Raw genomic sequence first — 19,686 nt, forward strand, 5'->3', positions numbered from 1 at the left:
TTATTTTCATAATCAACATATGGAAGAAGCAACAGAGAAAGACATGGGTGATGATGATCTGCACATTCTGAAACAGGTTCAACGAAATTAAAACTAACCTGTGGAAGTATGCAAAATAGGAATGGTGTTATTTGCAGGCAGAAATATGTCTGTAGGAATAGCCAAAAGAAAAGAAAAGAAAAAAAAATCATTGTCACTTGTTAATCCAGTTGGAAAGTTGAGTGGGGTTCACAATCCCCTTTATGCAGGTTCCCTTTATCTTCAAAAGGTTTGCTACCTCCTCGTAACTACCATGCTCCTTCACCGCACTGGGTTTCACCTCCCCAGTCGGCGAGTTCAACCGGATTCTCTTCTGTTCTACTGAGGTAGAACCGGATAAGTCGGGTCGGGCTGAGTCTAGTTCAACCCTCCGACCCAAAAGAGTTCCTTTGGTCAAGAACTCGTGGGCTAGATACCCGGCTAGAAGCCCATTTGATGGTGGTGGCTCCGCGGCTTTTGGCGCAGCCGATTTGTCAACTTCAGCAAGCTTCCCCTTTCTTGAGTTGCCACCCGGAAAATTTCTACGCGGATGCTGACTCATTATCGTATTGTACGAAGGCGTAGAGGACACTACTTTTGATTTGGAAGGGCAAATTTGCGAAATCTCAAGTTTTGTCGTTAGTGAAGGAAGCACAGACCGGGCCCACAACTAAGGCGTTCCAACATGCAATTAAAAACCGCGACAACAACGGTAAAAAAAATAAAATTAATAACAATAATAATTTAAAAAATTAGACGAAAAAGAGTGGGTTAGGGTTGTGGAAGAAGGAAACCAGGGATCGGCGTTGGGTGAAAAAACGAGCACAGATCTTGTTGGGTTTGAGTAATCACCACCGCATGCGACGGAGATGAGTGAGACACCAGAAAGAAAAGAGAGGAATTGTGATTTGGGAGTTTGGGAGTACGAATGCGAGAGGAAAGAGGAATGAATAATACTGTGTTTGAGGAAAAAAGAGGGTCATAATATATTTATCTAACAATTTGTTTTACTCATTTGTCCCTCAATTTTCAATATATAACTCCTATGTCACCATTAATAAGTTATAACTATTTTCTATTTTAGGTTAAATACAATTTTAATCTTCTTGATTGCTTAAATACTTTCTTTTATTTATTTATATAAATTAATTCATATTTGGTCAGTACAATTATTTAAAAATAATATATATGTGTTTTTCTATATGATTAAAAACGACAAATAAAATAATAACTAAATAATAATCGTAAAAAGTAATCTTATAATATTTTTTCCTTCAAATGTATATACTTCATGGAATTAAATATTTTATAAAAAAAAAACATACTCCAAAAATTATGTTGTCATGGTTACAAAGCCTTTTTTTTTCAGTGTTGAACTGGTAGCCTTGTTTTCATGGTATTAAACTTGATTTTGAGAAAGTGGTTCAAGCCAGTTAAATTGTTATTCAGATTCTTACAACACAATCTACTTCATTTTCGAAAAATGGAGTATTTTTATCTCCCATCTTGGGATAGCTTCCTTTATGTAAGTGCGAGAGTGTTTGACGAGTTATAAGAATGTTAACTTTCAAGAAACTCCACTATGCAATATACACATATTTGTATATTGTAAATATGTGCCTTCTAATAAGATCGAAGGTGACGAGGAGGGAAAGGAAAACAAAAATAAAACATATAGGAGATAAAAGAAAAAAAAATTAAAACATTAAAAAAAACTAAAATTCTATTAGTATAGAATTTGAAGGAAGTAGATTTTAGCATACAAATCAAAATATAAAAAGATGTTTATAACAACCCTATTGTAAAATTTATATAAATATAAGATATAAAGATAATATAGGATTACAATATTATCTATTTAAGTTTAATTCAATTTAGATTTGATACTTATCTACTATAACTTATTTTTATTTTTAATCAATTTTTTTATATCAAAGACAAAGTGTGAGAATAATAAAATATCCAATAATAAATGACATGATATGTCAAAACATATGAGAATTGAAGAGTTCAATAGTAGATGGAATAAATGATAAATTCTTATGATGTATTTTTTGTGAAGATAAATTTGAGGAAGAGTGAATTGAGGAATTTAATTGAATTTGAAAGTAAAAATTTTTTGAGCAATTTTATTGATATAATAGATAAAAAAAAATAAAGTTTTAATAGACAGAAAAACAAAATTACAAAATTACTATTAATGTAAAATTAATATAAAATGTTTTTCTGGATGAGTTAAAAATATTTATTTTAAAAACTGTGATGCAATATTAAAAATAAATAATATAAATAAATAATGCAATTAATTTGTATAAAAAAATTATTTAGATATTAATTATTATTGTGGTTAAAAGTATGTTGACATTGTATTTTAATAATAATTTAAAAATAAAATATTTTTATTGTAAAATTTTTAATTATTATTAAACATAATTAATGATTATTGTTGTGATTAGTTTTAGTAAAACCCTGAAAAATATTAAGCACAGTTATGTTGGAGAAACTATAATTCATTCCCTAAAATCAAAAGCATATTATATACATGATTCTCTTTATGCCACGTACGTAAAAACTTTTCCTTAACAAATAATTGGCAATAAATATATTGAGAAAAGGAAAAGGGCCTTGAAATGTAAATAAAAATTGGGTTAAATATGTTTTTAGTCCTAGGACGATTTTGGTTTTAGTCATTCTTTCAAATTAAGGTACAATTTAGTCCTTCAACTTTAAAAAACTCTGGTTTTAGTCCTTTTTACCAATTTTTTTTTAACTTTATTTGCTGTGTCTCATTATAACATTTGGATTATTTATACTGTTTGACACATTTTTGCTTCAATGTTATCTCAGAAACTCGTTTGAAACAGCAAATAAAGTTAAAAAAAAATTGGTAAAAAGGACTAAAACCAGAGTTTTTTAAAGTTGAAGGACTAAATTGTACCTTAGTTTGAAAAAGAGACTAAAACCAAAATCGCTCCAAGATACAGGGATTAAAAACATATTTAACCCATAAAAATTCAACGAGAAAAATCATCCAAGGAAACATTATAATTTGTACCAATTAAGACATACACGAAGTTCTCAACAACGCATGCAATGGTTCTTTTTGGAATCGGTTCTATCCCCTCATACAAATCAATTATCTTTTCTTTCATGAAGTTTTATAATAGGTACCACCCACAAAGAATGAATTCCAAATTCAAATGCATTCCTTGACCACCATGGACGTTTATAACATCATGAAAACAATTTTTGCACAGCTATTAGATTTCCTCCATCAATCATGCATCCCCAACACAAATTTAGATTTGAAAAATGTATTTTTAACAATTTTTTTACAATTGTTTATATATTAATTTGTGATTGATCTGTTTTAAATATACGAACTAATAAAATATTAATACATAATTTATTATAAAAAATTATTAAGATATCATGGTCTATTTATATTTCACCTCAAAACGCGAACTACACATCACCCTCTCCCCATCATAAGAGGCACAACAATTTCTCCACCTTCACATCCAATGCTGCATCTCTAGGAATCTCGCACATTCAGAAATTATTCGGTAAAATAAGTTTTTACCAGTGGTCTAATACATTGAGTTCCTTTGTTTTTTTTTTCTTTTTATTTAAATTTCATGTTATATAATTATATTCATAATTTATTATTATAATGTGATTCTAAATTTACAAATTGAATTGTCACGCGTTATTAATATATAAAAATTGGTTTGTTAATTGAAAATTTCCCCAAAGTATCAGTTTTTTAATTGTCAACATAAACCTAATAATTTATATGTAGACTAATATAATTTAATAATAGTAGAAAAGGAAGAACATGAGAAGGAATCTTTGATGTCTACCCCATTACAAATTCCTCCACTAGCATCAATTATCAGTAGCTAGACACGTTTTCAACTGTCACTTTCTTTTTGTATTTTTCTGTTGTCAAGTCCCCCAATACTGCAACTCCTCCTAATGGGTTTGGGTCAGATCCTAGACGAATTTAAACCTAGGCCTTACCTTTCGCACCCCTTAATATATACTCATTCTATCTCATTCTCATGTACCTTAATACCCTCGCAATACACATCCCATGCAAACACTGCCTCTTAATAATAACTTGATTCATATTCCTTTTCCTATCATGAAAATGTAATAATAGTGTATGTGTCATTTCTTTATCTCTCCATAATTCTTTGCTCATTTTGAGATTTTGTTAATTCAAACCCTCCAACATTATCAAATTGTTACCATTCTTTATCTTAACAATGTATTGGTTTGGACTGAGTACTGTGCACTTGAGGCCCAATACATGTTCGGCCCATTAGATTGAATGAAAAGAAGAAAGTGGATGTTTGCGTGGCATTATGAAAAGTGGGAGCAGAGTGAGAGAGAGAAGCGTCCAGAGGTTTCCTCTGATGGTAGAGAGAGATAAGCAACGGTGGCCGGCAGAGCTCCGATACGGCGGCGGTTGCCGTCGACGTAGAAAAGAAAGTTGAAGATCACAATGAGGTAAGAAAGAAAAACAACTCCTTTTATTATTTCAATGTTCATACAAAATGCATTGGGATTTTGTGTTTCTGATAATGGGAAAAGGGGAAGGAACTCTGTATATATAGAGTTCCAAGGGGAGAACGAAAAACAGAAAAACGAATAAAAACGAACAAACAAACCACTGTTCAAACACGACAGTGATGAACTGTCCTAAAAAGACAGTGAAGAGAATCGAAAGATTCTCAACACCCTCCCCTTAAGCTGGACGGTGTATATTAATCAGTCCAAGCTTGGGAACGATACTCTTGAAGCTGACGCGATGCGGGAATTTAGTGAAGACGTCGGCCAGCTGTTCATCAGATCGCACAGGGAGAAGATGTAGAAGGCCTTCCTGAATTTTTTCACGAACAACGTGACAGTTAAGCTCGATGTGCTTGGTCCGTTCGTGAAAGCTTTGATTATGAGCAATGTGGCGAGCAGACTTGTTGTCCCAGTATAGGGCAGGAACTCCAGATTCTTCAATTTGAAGATCTTTGAGTAGGTAATGGAGCCACTGTATTTCACATACAGCGGCAGCAAGGGCGTATTCAGCCTCAGTAGACGATCTGGAAACAGTTTTCTGTTTCTTAGACTTCCAGGAAACAAGAGATGTCCCGAGAAAGATACAAAAACCCGTAGTTGACCTTCTGGTATTGGGGCAGGTAGCCCAATCAGAGTCACTAAAACCTTTTAGATGCATAGGAGAATCAGCAGTGAAAAACAATCCTTCACTTGGTGTGGATTTGATGTATCTGAGCACATGCTGAACAGCCCGATAATGGTGTTCTGTAGGAGATTGCATAAACTGACTAAGTAAATTGATTGTATAACATAGATCAGGTCTAGTATTTGTAAGGTAAAGAAACTTCCCTACCAACCTTTTGTAGGGTCCAGGATCATCAAGATGGCTGTCCAATTTGTATAATGGGCTTGTGTCTCTAAGGAAGGGTGTAGTAGAAGGTTTGCATCCCTCCATTCATGTTTCCTCAAGTATTTCTAATGCATACTTTCTTTGACATAAGTGAATTTCCTTTTTAGATCTAGCCACTTCTAGTCCGAGGAAGTATTTGAGTTCTCCGAGATTCTTTATACGAAATTTATTGTGTAAGAGTTCTTTGATGTAATTGATTTCCTCCAAAGAATTTCCTGCCAACACAATGTCATCCACATATACAAGCAAGGCAGTGAAATAGGCACCAGTTCTTTTAGTAAATAATGAGTGATCAGATTTAGATTGTTTGTAGTTAACAGAGGTTAGATAAGAGGACAATTTTTCAAATCATTGTCTGCTTGCTTGTTTCAAGCCATACAGGGATTTAGTTAGTTTGCAAACCTGCCCCTTTATATAAATATCCAGTCCTGGAGGGGGTTGCATATAAACCTCTTCATTAAGGTCATCGTGAAGAAACGCATTGTCAACATCTAATTGGTATAAGAACCAATTATTAGATGCAGCAAGTGCTATCAGAAGTCTAACAGTGGTGAGTTTTGCTACTGGTGAAAAAGTGTCAAGGTAGTCTATCCCATCCCGTTGAGTATACCCTTTTGCCACTAACCGTGCCTTATGCCTTTCAATGCTTCCATCAGCTCTATACTTAATTTTATATACCCACTTGCACCCTATAGGAGTTTTTCCTGGTGGCAGTTGAGTTAGAAACCAGGTATTATTGTCCTGCAAGGCTTTAATTTCCCTCTGCATTGCCTCTACCCATTCTTTTTTGTCTTTAGCTTCATTTTAAGTCCGAGGCTCCTTATTTCCAGTGACAGCCATGATGTACTTTGAGTGTTTCTCTGACAAATTGTTACAGCATAACAGATTAGAAATCGGATAAGGAGTTTTGAAATTATTTTTCATAGTCAAGGATTGGTTCACCTGGTGGATGTAATCTTCCAGATATGCAGGGGTCTTTCTAGCCCTTTCTGGTCTTCTGTGTCTGTAGTTCTCTTGATTGTTATTTGTGTCAGTAGGGTTCTGCAGTTCCTCCTCTTGGTTAATTTCTTCTAGCTCATCATGTCGGTCTTCATCAATGGGATAATAATCTTTTGAAAGATCAATTAAAAACTCATCTTCATCCTTCCCATTTTCTGTGTTTTGCTGGTTGTCTTGAAAATTCTTATAAGGTAACACTTCTTCATGAAATATGACATTTCTGCTTATAAAAAGTTCCTTGGTGTTTATGTCTAATACAATATAGCCTTTGACACCACTCTTATATCCCAGAAAAACCCCTTTTCTAGCCCTAGGATCCAATTTGTTTCTATTGTTTTCAAGAGTAGAAGCAAAACATAAACATCCAAAGACTTTGAGGTCTAAGTAAGTAGGTGGTAGATTGTAAAGCATATCATAAGGGGTCTTATTTTCAAGACTGGGGGAAGGCAATCTATTTATCAAGTATACAACATGTCCTATAGCATAAGACCAGTAAACTTTAGGTATATTAGAATGAAAAAGAAGGTTGTGTGTCACATTGAGTATATGCTGGTGTTTTCTTTCAACTACATAATTTTGTTCTGGAGTCTCTACACAACTTTTTTGATGAATGATTCCATGCATATCATAGAAACTCACACATTTAAATTTTGGTCCATTGTCAGACCTAATGATTTTTATCATTTTGTTAAATTGATTCTTGATTTAATAACAAAATTTTGTAATAAGTCTCTGGTTTGTCCTTTGTTATTCATTAGGAACACCCATGTGTGTCTGCTAAAATCATCAACTATACTAAGAAAGTATTTGTGCCCGTGAACAGAAACAATATTTAATGGCCCCCAAATATCACAATGAATAACCTCAAAACATTCAGTAGTAACAGATAAGCTTTTTGTAAAGGGTAACTTGTGCTGTTTTGCATAATGGCAAGTGTCACATACAATATCTGTATTAGTCTTAACATAAGGAAACATTTCACATATGCGCTTTACAACTTTGTGTCCTGGATGACCTAGTCTATGATGCCACAGGTTAACATCATTCTTTTTAAATGAGAAAATAGTCTTTGAAATATATCTTTGATTAGGTTTAGGGAAATCTTGTAGGTAATAGAGACCATTCCAAGGTTTAACACATCCAATCATCTTCAATGAACAATTCTCCCTTATCTGAGTATTCTCAAAGGAAAATATTAGATTACAATTCAAGTCTTTGATAAGACTTTGAACAGAGATCAAATTAAAACAAAAATTAGGTATATAGAGAACATTGAAGATGATAAAATTTTCAGTAAACTGCACTGTTCCAGGATGTTCAGCAATGATGATAGTATTATTTGGCAATTTGATGGAAATAGGTTTAATTTTGTAAAAAACAACAAAGTTAGTCTTATCATGCGTAACATGATCTGTTGCACCGGTGTCAATAATCCAGGAGAAATTACCTGGTTTATTTTCAATTTCTTTCCTCTGAACTTGATTAATCTTGTGAAATGATGGTTCTTCAGCCTTATCTGTCATTTTTAGAAGTTTTTGCATCTGTTCTGGAGTGAAGGGATTTGTATTATTACTACTGTTGGTCTGTTGTTGTATCTTCAAGGTGCCTTCTGAATCAGTGTTGCTTTGACAAACATTGACAGAATTCCAATCATTCCTTTTATCTTCTTTCTTATACCATGGGGGGTATCCGTGCTTAGAATAGCACTCATCAATAGTGTGATTCATCTTGTTACAATAAGAACATTGTTTTCCATAATCTGGGTTTCTTCCCCTTCCTCTGCCTTGACCACGAACTCCAGAACCCCGTCCCTGATTCCTCCAGTTCTGGTCTGGTTTCCACTGATTGCTTCTATCAGCAACATTTGCCAGAATTCTAGTTTCTGCAGTACTTTGCTTTTCCTGTCTTTCTTGTTGGATAATCAGAGAGAAAACACGGTTAACATTGGGTAAAGGATCCATTAAAAGAATCTGCGTTCTAACAATATTATAAGAATCATTAAATCCTTTCAAAAAGCAAATCACATGTTCCATTTCTCTATATTTTAACAAAACCTTGGACAAGTCACAACTGCATGTAGTCTCACAAGTGCAGATAGGTATAGGTCTTAAAGACTCCAGTTCTTCCCATAAGATTTTAAGGTCAGTGAAGAACTGGCTGACTCCCTGTTCTCCTTGTTTAATCGAATGTATGTCTTGCAACAAGTCTGAGATTTTGAAATAATCTCCTTTGGAAAGTCTCTCCTTAAGCTCATCCCATAATTCTTTCGCTTCTTCGACGTAGATGACGATTTCAGCAATATGTGGAGATAAAGTCTTCGTTATCCATGACAGAATTATCACGTTACATCTTTCCCATGCGTCATAGGCAGCATCAATTTTTTGGGGTCTCTTTATGGACCCGTCTATGAATTTAATTTTGTTCTTTGAAAGCAGAGCCCTTCTCATGGCTATGCTCCAGGATGAGTAGATATTTTCGTTAAGAATTTGTGTAATCAAAGTCAAACCTGGGTTTTCTCCCGGGTGTAGATAGAATGGGCTCACTGGATTGGAGGATTGGTCAGATTGGTCCATGGCAGCAAAAAGACTCCAAGAAACCAGCCCAAGAAGATCTAAGAAACAGCAGCGTTGGCAACGGAAGCAGAGCAGGTACTAGACCTGCTCTGATACCATATTGGTTTGGACTGAGCACTGTGCACTTGAGGCCCAATACATGTTCGGCCCGTTAGATTGAATGAAAAGAAGAAAGTGGATGTCTGCGTGGCATTATGAAAAGTGGGAGCAGAGTGAGAGAGAGAGAGAGAAGCGTCCAGAGGTTTCCTCTTATGGTAGAGAGAGATAAACGACGGTGGTCGGCAGAGCTCCGATACGGCGGCGGTTGTCGTCGACGCAGAAGAGAAAGTTGAAGATCACGATGAGGTAAGAAAGAAAAACAACTCCTTTTATTATTTCAATGTTCATACAAAATGCGTTGGGATTTTGTGTTTCTGATAATGGGAAAATGGGAAGGAACTCTGTATATATAGAGTTTCAAAGGGAGAACGGAAAACAGAAAAAAGAATAAAAACGAACAAACAAACCACTGTTCAAACACGACAATGATGAACTGTCCTAACAAGACAATGAAGAGAATTGAAAGATTCTCAACACAATGAAAAGATATAAAGCATGATAAATATGTAAATAAATAAAATAATACAGAATAAATTATCCTAAATTAATATACATAATATTGTTTAACAAGATTCACACGTGTCTTTGAAATTGTTTCCTCCTCTACTTTTTCGTTCTTACATCTTACCTCTTACAATAAGATTCACCTTAATCTTAATTCTGTCTTTAATTACAATCCTTCAATTATTTTCTCTTTAATCCTAACCACAATTTCAACTTCACATGAACAATAAAGGCATATACATTTCCAACATATATAAGTATGAGAGAAGAAACAAGATGATGATGATGAGAAAGGAAGAATGCAGAATAACGTGCATCAAGTCTCAAGAGAGAATAATGAAGAGGGTGATAACAGGTCATAGTGTTACAAAATATATATATATATATATATATATATATATATATATATATATATATATATATATATATATATATATATATATGAGTTTGCTAATTTACGTAAAGTGATTTTTCAATTGGTACATTTTAGTTTAGCAAAGTGTACCAAATTTGAAGTTACAAAAATATTCCTATTTAAAAAAAAAAACATATTTTAAATATAAAGATACTTTAATAATTTTAAAATTTAATTTAAATAAAAAATAAAAAAAGTAGTTATTCATTAATTGTTTTTTAAAATAAAAATAAAAAGAAAGATAGTTATTTTCCACCAGAATATTTTTAATTATAATATTTTTAAATAGATATAATTTTTATAGTTACGTTGTGTTTTAAAAATGGGTGGATCACATCCATAGGTAACATATTTTCCATGACTTAAAGGTATCTTTTGCAATTTTTATTTCCATGACTTTATAGAACCCGTCTGGGTTTATAGAACCCGGGGTTTATAGATTCCTTCTGAGTTTATAGAACGGTTTATAGAACCCGTTTGGGTTTATAGAACCCGTCTGGGTTTATAAAATCCGTTTAGGTTAAAAAAACAACTACCTTTTATTTTACTTTTTATTTTAAAAAAAACTATCTTTCAAAAATTATATAATAAAAGCTAATAACTTCTCTCAACACGTGGACCAATCAAGATTTTTCATAACTACCTTTTATTTTTTTATTTTAAATTAAATTTTAAAATTATCAAAATACCCTTGAATTTAAAGTTGGTTTTCTTTTTTAATAGGGATGTTTTTGTAACCTAAAACTGGATACACTTTGCTAAAATTTACCAACTGAAAAACTCCCGTAAATTAGCAAACCCCATATATATATATATATATATATATATATATATATAAGGAAAAATGGAAAAAAAATACCTATACATCACTACTAAAACTATGACTTGTTGATTTTTTACAAACTTTTATGTTCTTTGTAAGATTAACATAAATATGAATCACATAACATGGTAAAACATATTCTATATAAACTATAAAAGAAACTGACATAACGAACTTTTTTTTTTCTTCAAAAATCGTTGTTATTATTCATTTTTCTCTCAACAAAAATAAGAAAATGATGAATGTCTTATGGAGACAGTATTCACAGTGGTGAATACCGTGATAGTTTATGGTAACAGAAAAGAAAGAGAAGTAGAACGTAAGAAAAAAAGAGAAAAAATAAATAAAACACAAAAATAAATTTTCATTTTTTAGATAGATAAGAATTTCACTACTATAATATATTATATTCTATGGATTTTATTTTTTTTTTTACAAATATTTCATACAACTTTCAAAATTTACATAGCAACCAACTCGTTTTTTCTTGAGTCTCTGTAATTTATTTATTTTTACAGAATAAATATTGCAATTTTAATAATGTTTCCATCATATAAGTTAAATTTAAATCCATCTAGAAAGATATCGATTTTAAACTAAACGAATTTGGAAAATACTTTTATACACTTGTTAAAAGTTTAACTGACATAAAAAATATAATGTTAGTCCAAATTATAATTGATATAATTATTTTATTTTATTTATAAATTTATAAGTGAGTTATAATTCTTATTAAATAAATTTATTTAATAATAATAATTATAATTATTATTATACATATCTTACCAGTAATTATGTTAAGTTATATAGTCTAACACCGTCCATTCATTTTTGTTAAACTAAAGTAGTTATGAATGAAATATTTAGAATTATATTTGTTGATACAAATCCATTCATTTTCGTTAAACTAAAGTGGTTATGATACAAATATTCACATATTAATAATATATGTCGTCAAATTTTGATAATTTAATAACTTTGTAATATTTTTTAATATCATATATATTAAAAAGATATTTGATAAATCAAATAAAGTGTGATGTTATCATTATTATTTTGTTAATTATCATATAAAGTAAATTATTATATTTGACGATATTATTTTATGTACTTTTTATATTATTAATTTTATCACATAAACTACAAAATTCAAAAACCTTATAAATATACATAACATTTTATTAGGAAAGACACAATCGTCATCTTCATTTTCTCTTATTCAAAAGATTCAAAATCTTTTAATGACTTAAAAATCTTTTACTGATGAATTTTTTTATAGATTATAATTCTTAAATATATATATATATATATATATATATATATATATATATAAGTTTTTTAATCCAATTTGATGTTGTGTATCCGTGCTTAGGATTCTAATAATAATAATAATATTTATTATTATTATTATAAACATATTCATTAAATTAGTCATTTTTTTATAAATTATTAAGTCCAATTTGTAAATAAATATTAAATTTCGCTCTCACGGGTAAAAAGACTTGTTAAATAAAAATTTTACATTACTAAATTTTTATAACTATTTCTGTTTGATCCATATAGTATAGATGATGCAATGAAGTACTTTTTACTGGTAATGGCTAAACCTATCGATTATACTATGTAATAGTTAACTAAAAAAGAGAATTACGGGCAAAGGCTAAACCGATTGCTTATTTTTACTAGTAACAGTTAACTCAAAAAAGGGAAGAGAATTGAATTTCTTATGTAGCTATAATAAATTAGAGTTGTTCATGAATTTTGTGTGTTTGAACATTTCGGTTGCTATGTGTTTGTTTTCAACTCATGTAACATGATTTTTGTTTTTAGCTCGAGTTAATCTTGATTGAAACATTTTGAGTTTTAGTTTAATCTATCTTGATTTTGGGTTTGGGTTAACTCAACTCAATCCTTAATCTGAATTGATTTGTCTCAATTTTTTATTTATATGAGTTCATCTTGATTTTTTATCTAAGTCAACTTGATTTTACATTTGATACGAGTTGGTTTGTTTTTGTTTTAGATAATAATTTAACTTAATCTTTTACTCATATTCAAAGTATTAAACTTTTAAGAATCAATTAAAGGAAACTAAAAGTGCTTTGGCTATTACTCTAACTCACTTGGTACAAAGTTGTGGGGTTGAAACGCATTTTTAACCCTGGTTTAAAACCCCTAAAAAGAGCTTAATAAAAAGAGGCTAGGACTTATCCATACACCATTAGCAAAATTCACACCTCGAAAAAGACATTCACTTTGGCAATAACATTTATGGGCAATTATTTTGTGAATGGGAAGTGAGAGAGCTTGGTCATATGTGGAGGCCTGAAAACCAACTCTAACTGTACAAGTTGAGTTGCGCATTTAATGTTTTCTCTTTTTCTACTTATATACACATGAGGTAAGGCAAAGACATACTCTACTGCTACCACTGACGATAGGATCAAAAACCAAAACAATTATTCCTTTCCAAAATTTACTGTGGCAAAAAAAAATTGAGATATAAAGTGAAAGACGCTGTCCCGTCCCGTCCCGTCCTATCTTTCCTATGCTAAAGAAAAACAAAATACAGTGAGGCAATACTGTGGGTCTCTTTCTGTTATCTGGTTACTTTAATTTGGTGAGATATATATGGATGCCAGGCACACAGATCTGGAGATCAAAATAGAATTCCACTGGGCATTAATAATGCATCTGCCGAGCACATGCACTGCTTCACCAAAGCACTTCTTTCTTCCAAAACTTTGATGAATCTTTATACAACACTTAATTTTTCTGTGAGAGGACTTCGCTTGGGCCCATCATATTTACTATACGTACGTTGCCTAACGTAGATTTATAATTAGTTTTCATTTCAGATTACTGTATTCTTTGAATCTTGCCTCAGATATTTTTCAACTGTGAAAGCCACATAGTGTGCAATTCACTGTCACTGGTCGGCAAATGCTTACAAAGTGTAATAAAGCCCAACTAACCCACTAATTTTAATAATGCTAAGTTTAATTTATATGATTTCTGGCACTCCTTTCACAAGCTAACTAATTGCTATACTATATCGGATTATGCAGAAAAACGTATAATTATCTTTCCTAATTCTAGTCTAACTTATGGAGATTAGGTCAGAAACATCCATGCAACTTCTTTTCATTCAAACACTTCTATGTAACCTATCAAGTACACTTGTGTGTATTGCACATAACAATTAAGGCACACATGATGAATGGGAACTGAGAACAAATTTCATACACCCACATAAAGACAAGTTGCAGAAATAGAACGAGAATTTGCTCATTGAATGAACTACGAGAATGGCATATAGACAATGCAAAGCTTGGCCAGTGGAAGAAGGACTATAGTCGACATGATAAGTAATAGTAAAAATTTATTATTCAGCTATGGCCATGTGGGATTTTGAAATTGGCGCTAGTTTCATTGTCAGTCCAGTAGTACAAAGTTTTGAAGGGATACATCTTCAGTGTGAAATGAAGGTGCGCCAAACAGGCCATGAATAATTGCAAAACGGTGTGCAATTAATGCCGTAAACAGTTAGTGGTTGAAACCAATTAAAGTCACCGAGAGGGTCCAGCTTGTGATTGCGATATGGATACTCTGGGTTATAAAAGCCCTTCATACTTCTACAAACTTCACCAACGAGGATTGAAGAGTGTCAGTGAGTGAGTGGCTAGCAATTAAAAATGTTGCTAAGGAACAAAAGATTAGGTTTGTTGTTATTGCTTTGTGTTCATGCCTTTGTTGCCAATGTGGTTGCAAGGGATGTAGTAACTGTGAAAAATGATGAAGAAAAGAATGTAGGGTTTGGGAAGGGAGGTGGGTTCGGTGGTGGAATTGGTGGAGGAGCAGGAGGAGGGGGAGGGTTCGGAGGTGGGTTTGGTGGAGGAGCAGGAGCCGGTGGAGGGTTTGGAGGTGGAGGAGGGTTTGGCGGAGGAGGAGGAGCAGGTGGAGGTGGTGGTGCTGGAGGAGGGTTTGGTGGTGGAGCTGGGGGTGGACATGGGATTGGAGGTGGAGCTGGTGGAGGATTTGGTAAAGGAGGTGGGATAGGTAAAGGTGGAGGACTTGGTGGTGGTGCTGGTGGAGGGTTTGGAAAGGGTGGTGGCATTGGAGGAGGTGCTGGTGGTGGTTTTGGAAAAGGTGGTGGTGTTGGAGGTGGAATTGGCAAAGGGGGAGGATTAGGCGGCGGCGGCGGTTTTGGAAAAGGTGGTGGTGTTGGAGGAGGAATTGGAAAAGGTGGTGGTGTTGGAGGAGGAATTGGCAAAGGTGGAGGTTTAGGTGGTGGTGGTGGCTTTGGAAAAGGTGGCGGTGTTGGAGGTGGAATTGGTAAAGGTGGAGGTTTAGGTGGTGGTGGTGGCTTTGGAAAAGGTGGCGGTGTTGGAGGTGGAATTGGTAAAGGTGGAGGTTTAGGTGGTGGTGGTGGTTTTGGAAAAGGTGGTGGTGTTGGAGGAGGAATTGGAAAAGGCGGAGGTTTAGGCGGCGGCGGTGGCTTTGGAAAAGGTGGTGGCGTAGGAGGTGGAATTGGCAAAGGTGGTGGTGTCGGAGGAGGAATTGGCAAAGGTGGAGGTTTAGGTGGAGGTGGTGGCTTTGGAAAAGGCGGTGGCATAGGAGGTGGAATTGGCAAAGGTGGTGGTATTGGAGGAGGAATTGGCAAAGGTGGAGGTTTAGGTGGTGGTGGTGGCTTTGGAAAAGGGGGCGGTGTTGGAGGAGGAATTGGCAAAGGTGGAGGTNGGCAAAGGTGGAGGTTTAGGTGGTGGTGGTGGCTTTGGAAAAGGGGGCGGTGTTGGAGGAGGAATTGGCAAAGGTGGAGGTTTAGGTGGTGGTGGAGGCTTTGGAAAAGGTGGTGGTATAGGGGGTGGAATTGGCAAAGGCGGAGGTTTTGGTGGGGGAATTGGAAAAGGTGGTGGCATTGGAGGAGGAATAGGCAAAGGTGGAGGCTTTGGCGGTGGTGGTGGATTCGGTGGCGGTGGTGGATTTGGCGGAGGATCTGGAGGTGGATTTGGCGGCGGCGGTGGAGGAGGTGGCGGTGGTGGAATTGGACACCCCTGAGCATTGTAGACGTTGCATGCATGAGAAACTTATATTTCAACGTCGTCTTTGCATTAGCCATGATGATTGGTATAGAAAATATCGTCCGAGCGAAAGAGAATTATTTGCTCTTTTGGTTATTATAACATTTATGTACTACTCCTCGTTTTCTTTAATACTTAATGTTAAATGAAAGCATGAAAGCATGAGAGTGATGTTTACTCTCTTTTCTTTTTTTCCTTTGTCTTCCATAAGAACAAAATGACAGTATTTTCAAGAGTTGCAATATCTTACGCATGGTGTGATAATATTAATTTTATTTTTATATAAATTTTTTTATTCTTTTATAATTATTTTATATTTATATTATATGTCAAATAAATATAAAAATATGTGAATATCAGTATTTTTAATGAAACAAACTCATTGATAGAAAATTGTGACTTTTATCGTAGCATGCTATTGTTAAATAATTTAAATTTAATTTTACGATTAAATTCTTGAAATTTCTAACTTTTTTTGAAGAATGTGATTTATAGATTTATTATCCTTTATTGTCATTCGTTCTAAACAAAGTAATGTTTATTTAAAAAAAAAACTATTTCTTAACAAATAATTATATTACCTATCATGCATATTTTTATATTTTACTTTTTTAATCTCTTTCAGTAGGTATACAATTGGTGTCAAAAGATTATTTTGAACAAATAAGTTTTAGCTCACCATTAATTTCTGAGCAAGAAGATAGATGGGATAAATTGGCTATAAGTTTTGGATCTTATTTGATTGCTCATCATTTTACCGTACGTATGGAAGGACCAACATGAACATGATGGCATTATTATGGAGAAATGATTACAGTGCAGTGAAAGACTTCCAATTGTAGGAATTTATAGTTCAGAAACTCGTAATATAACATGATTGAGGATACAATTTGAACACTTTGATTAGGTGAAACTATTTCACAGTTTAAAAAGTTTTAAACTATTTCTGATATTTGTGATTGGTTGCCAAAAACTGAAAAAAAAGAGAGTCAAACTTTATCTTCTTATATATAGGGTTATTATTTTAATTCTCACTACTTGATTCCAATTATCACTATAAAACAATATCCTTTTGTAGCTATGAATATATTGTCAAGACTGCAGTTCATAATAAGATGAAAGCTGGATTTTTAAGTGATGTGAAATAATATACGTTAAGAAAAAAATAAAGTTGAACAATAATTATAGTCTATTTTCATTACATAATTAAAACATATGTATTTTAATTGATGATTAATGTAATTAAATTGAATCCTCATATTATAGAAGATTTGTATAAAATTTATATGTATATGTAGTTTATGATTAATGGACATATATTTTACTTTTATTAAGTGGATAACTAAAAAATAAAAATCAATTTTAGTTTCATCTCTGCGTATGAATTAATCTATTTCGATCCTTTTTTCTTTCTAGTTGGAAAGTTTAATAATTTTTGCTATGTAAATTATGTGTCTTTGCTATAATGATAAAAAGGTATGGAAGAGAGTGAGGATTACGTCATGATAATTAACTCGATTTTAAATTATTTAAGTGATATAAATTAAAGAAAATATAGCATATGAAAGAGACGTTTGTATATATAGGAGTAATTGGCCATAGGAATTCATTCTGTCAATGCTGACTTTAGAAATGAGGTGCACAACACATAACCACTTTTTTCTTGTTGTCGCAATATAGAAGAAGGAGACATTTATTATTGGACTTTATATAGTCAACTATATACCTAATAAATTTGGGAAGTCATCTTCACATTCCAAATAAAACCTACACTAATTATAATTACAGTACCTACAAACAACACCACTATCCTCAATAACTTAATACCATATTCATTCTTAATATAATTATTATTTTATAAAATGAGAGACCCTAGTAACATAACATCAAATACTCTAATTCTTTCTTTTAAGTATTTCTAATTGAAATCACAAATATATATATATATATATATATATATATATATATATATATATATATATAATCACTATATTTAGAGTATTATTTCCTACAACTTCAACACTTCTTTCTACACATTCAAGTAAACTCTTTCGTCTCTTATTAAATAAAAAAAAAAATATAGGATAGGAAAATAATAGTTAATGCTTACTAAACGAAACTTAATTCTTCACCAATACATTTACTCAACTCCTGCACCCGTTTCATTCATTCTCTACTTCATTCTTCTTCCTTTGGTTCATGGTTTCTCTCTCTTTATTGATCCTCCTTTGTCATTCGTGATTATCTGTTGTTCGAGTTTTGTTGGTGATCTTCCTTGGTAGTGGTGTTCCTGTTCATCTTCTTCACAACTTGGTTTTATTTAGTTTCATTGCATTTGAAAGTTTTAGGAAACAAATCGAATGTTGAAAGTCAATTTACAATCTCAACAAATTTCAAAATTTGGTTAAAAATTTGATTAGATTATGAAATTCGATTAATGACTCCAAATTTTGAAGGATGTCGAAAGTTGTTTTACAAGTTCATCAAATTTCGAAATTCGACTAATAAATTAAGTGGATTTTAAAATTCAAATAATAAAGTCACTAAATTTCGAAATTTGATTAAGGTGGACGTCAGATTTTGAAATTCGGTTAAGATTTTATTAAATTTCGAAGTTATATTATTTCTTTAATTCTTTTATTGAAGTTTTTTGTTTCTAATTTTATTTTTAATTTGTTAGAATTTTTTATAAGAATTTGTTGGGGTATTATTATTAGTATTAAGTGGTGAAGATGTTATATTATAGATACTTAATATTTAAAGATGGATGATTATAGATATCATTGACAGTATGTTTCCTGAATTTTATTATCTCCAGTGTTATTTCTACATTCTAAAAAGTATAAAAGCCAAGTGTAAAATATTAATAGATTTTATTGATGCAAGGAATGTTGTGACATAAGCATGGAAAAATGTCATGGATAATAGACAGGGTTCGATGAAAAGCTAGGTGAATAATAAAAATATAAAAGAAATCAAAGTGTAAGATATATGTGTACCTATAAAAGAGTCAAATATTCAATCATTTGCTTTGTCTTAGCAAAGCTAACATCTCTGAGTTGTTCATACAAGTGGTCTAGTACAACAACTCTCCAGGCATATTCGCCACATGTGTGTAAGTCTCTGAAGAGCACTAAGCAAGATAGACATATCAAGTTGACGCTCTTATTAGTGAAAATAGTGCATTCAAAATTATGCAACAAGTATGCCTATGTGACACACTACCACTATTGTTATTCACAACATTCATTATAAACATCCCTCAACCAATTAAGCCTAACTTTGTGACTACATGCTTGTCTCATCTCAGCTCCAACCATCGCGTTGTGCATGCCTAAAGGTTCTAGATAGTAGACTAAACTTCTTCAAATTCGAACTCTTCAATTGGATATAATTGTTCACTATAGGTAGGTGTAGCAATGTCGACATGTCATCTAGTGTGACAACCATATAGTGTGACAGTCATCTCACCCACCAAGACATAAAAACTTATTGTCTTGAAATGTCATATATGAATGAATGCTAATATCAAACTCTTGTTGGTGTAATCGTAAGAAATATCATGTAGGGACATCAAACTAGAATTCAACACAAAATGTTGAATTACCTCATGACATGTTCTAAATTTATTTAATTTTTTTTTTGTCATGGGAGATCAACTTGATCTCCCCTTTTTCCTATAAAAAATAATTATATATGAAATCATT

At 32.5% G+C, this 19,686-nt stretch overlaps 3 protein-coding genes across 5 annotated transcripts; 1 reads left to right on the plus strand and 2 right to left on the minus strand.

Annotated features, from left to right (window-relative positions):
• Positions 1–1,002, minus strand: LOC106771698. The gene is made up of 2 exons (XM_014657702.2): positions 813–1,002; positions 1–688 (listed from the first exon to the last, which is right to left on the minus strand). The coding sequence occupies exon 2, from the start codon at positions 578–580 to the stop codon at positions 194–196; it is 387 nt and encodes a 128-aa protein (XP_014513188.1). The 5' UTR covers positions 581–688; positions 813–1,002; the 3' UTR covers positions 1–193.
• Positions 1,003–4,771: 3,769 nt separating this feature from the next.
• On the minus strand, positions 4,772–5,530 carry LOC106770576 (uncharacterized mitochondrial protein AtMg00810-like). Its single transcript, XM_014656376.1, has one exon. It carries the CDS (start codon positions 5,528–5,530, stop codon positions 4,772–4,774), a length of 759 nt encoding a protein of 252 aa, XP_014511862.1.
• Positions 5,531–14,525: 8,995 nt separating this feature from the next.
• Positions 14,526–16,223, plus strand: LOC106770578 (glycine-rich cell wall structural protein). 3 transcript variants are annotated; one of them, XM_022785298.1, is made up of 3 exons: positions 14,526–15,173; positions 15,342–15,629; positions 15,712–16,223. In XM_022785298.1, the coding sequence occupies exons 1-3, from the start codon at positions 14,594–14,596 to the stop codon at positions 15,954–15,956; spliced, it is 1,113 nt and encodes a 370-aa protein (XP_022641019.1). In that variant the 5' UTR covers positions 14,526–14,593; the 3' UTR covers positions 15,957–16,223. The 3 variants fall into 3 exon arrangements, with proteins under 3 accessions (XP_022641019.1, XP_014511863.1, XP_022641018.1); XM_014656377.2 differs by having other exon boundaries at positions 14,526–15,629; XM_022785297.1 differs by having other exon boundaries at positions 14,526–15,563; positions 15,646–16,223.
• Positions 16,224–19,686: the final 3,463 nt, after the last annotated feature.

Source organism: Vigna radiata, chromosome 8 (assembly GCF_000741045.1).
Source record: "Vigna radiata var. radiata cultivar VC1973A chromosome 8, Vradiata_ver6, whole genome shotgun sequence".
In the NCBI taxonomy this organism is placed as follows: Eukaryota; Viridiplantae; Streptophyta; class Magnoliopsida; order Fabales; family Fabaceae; genus Vigna; species Vigna radiata.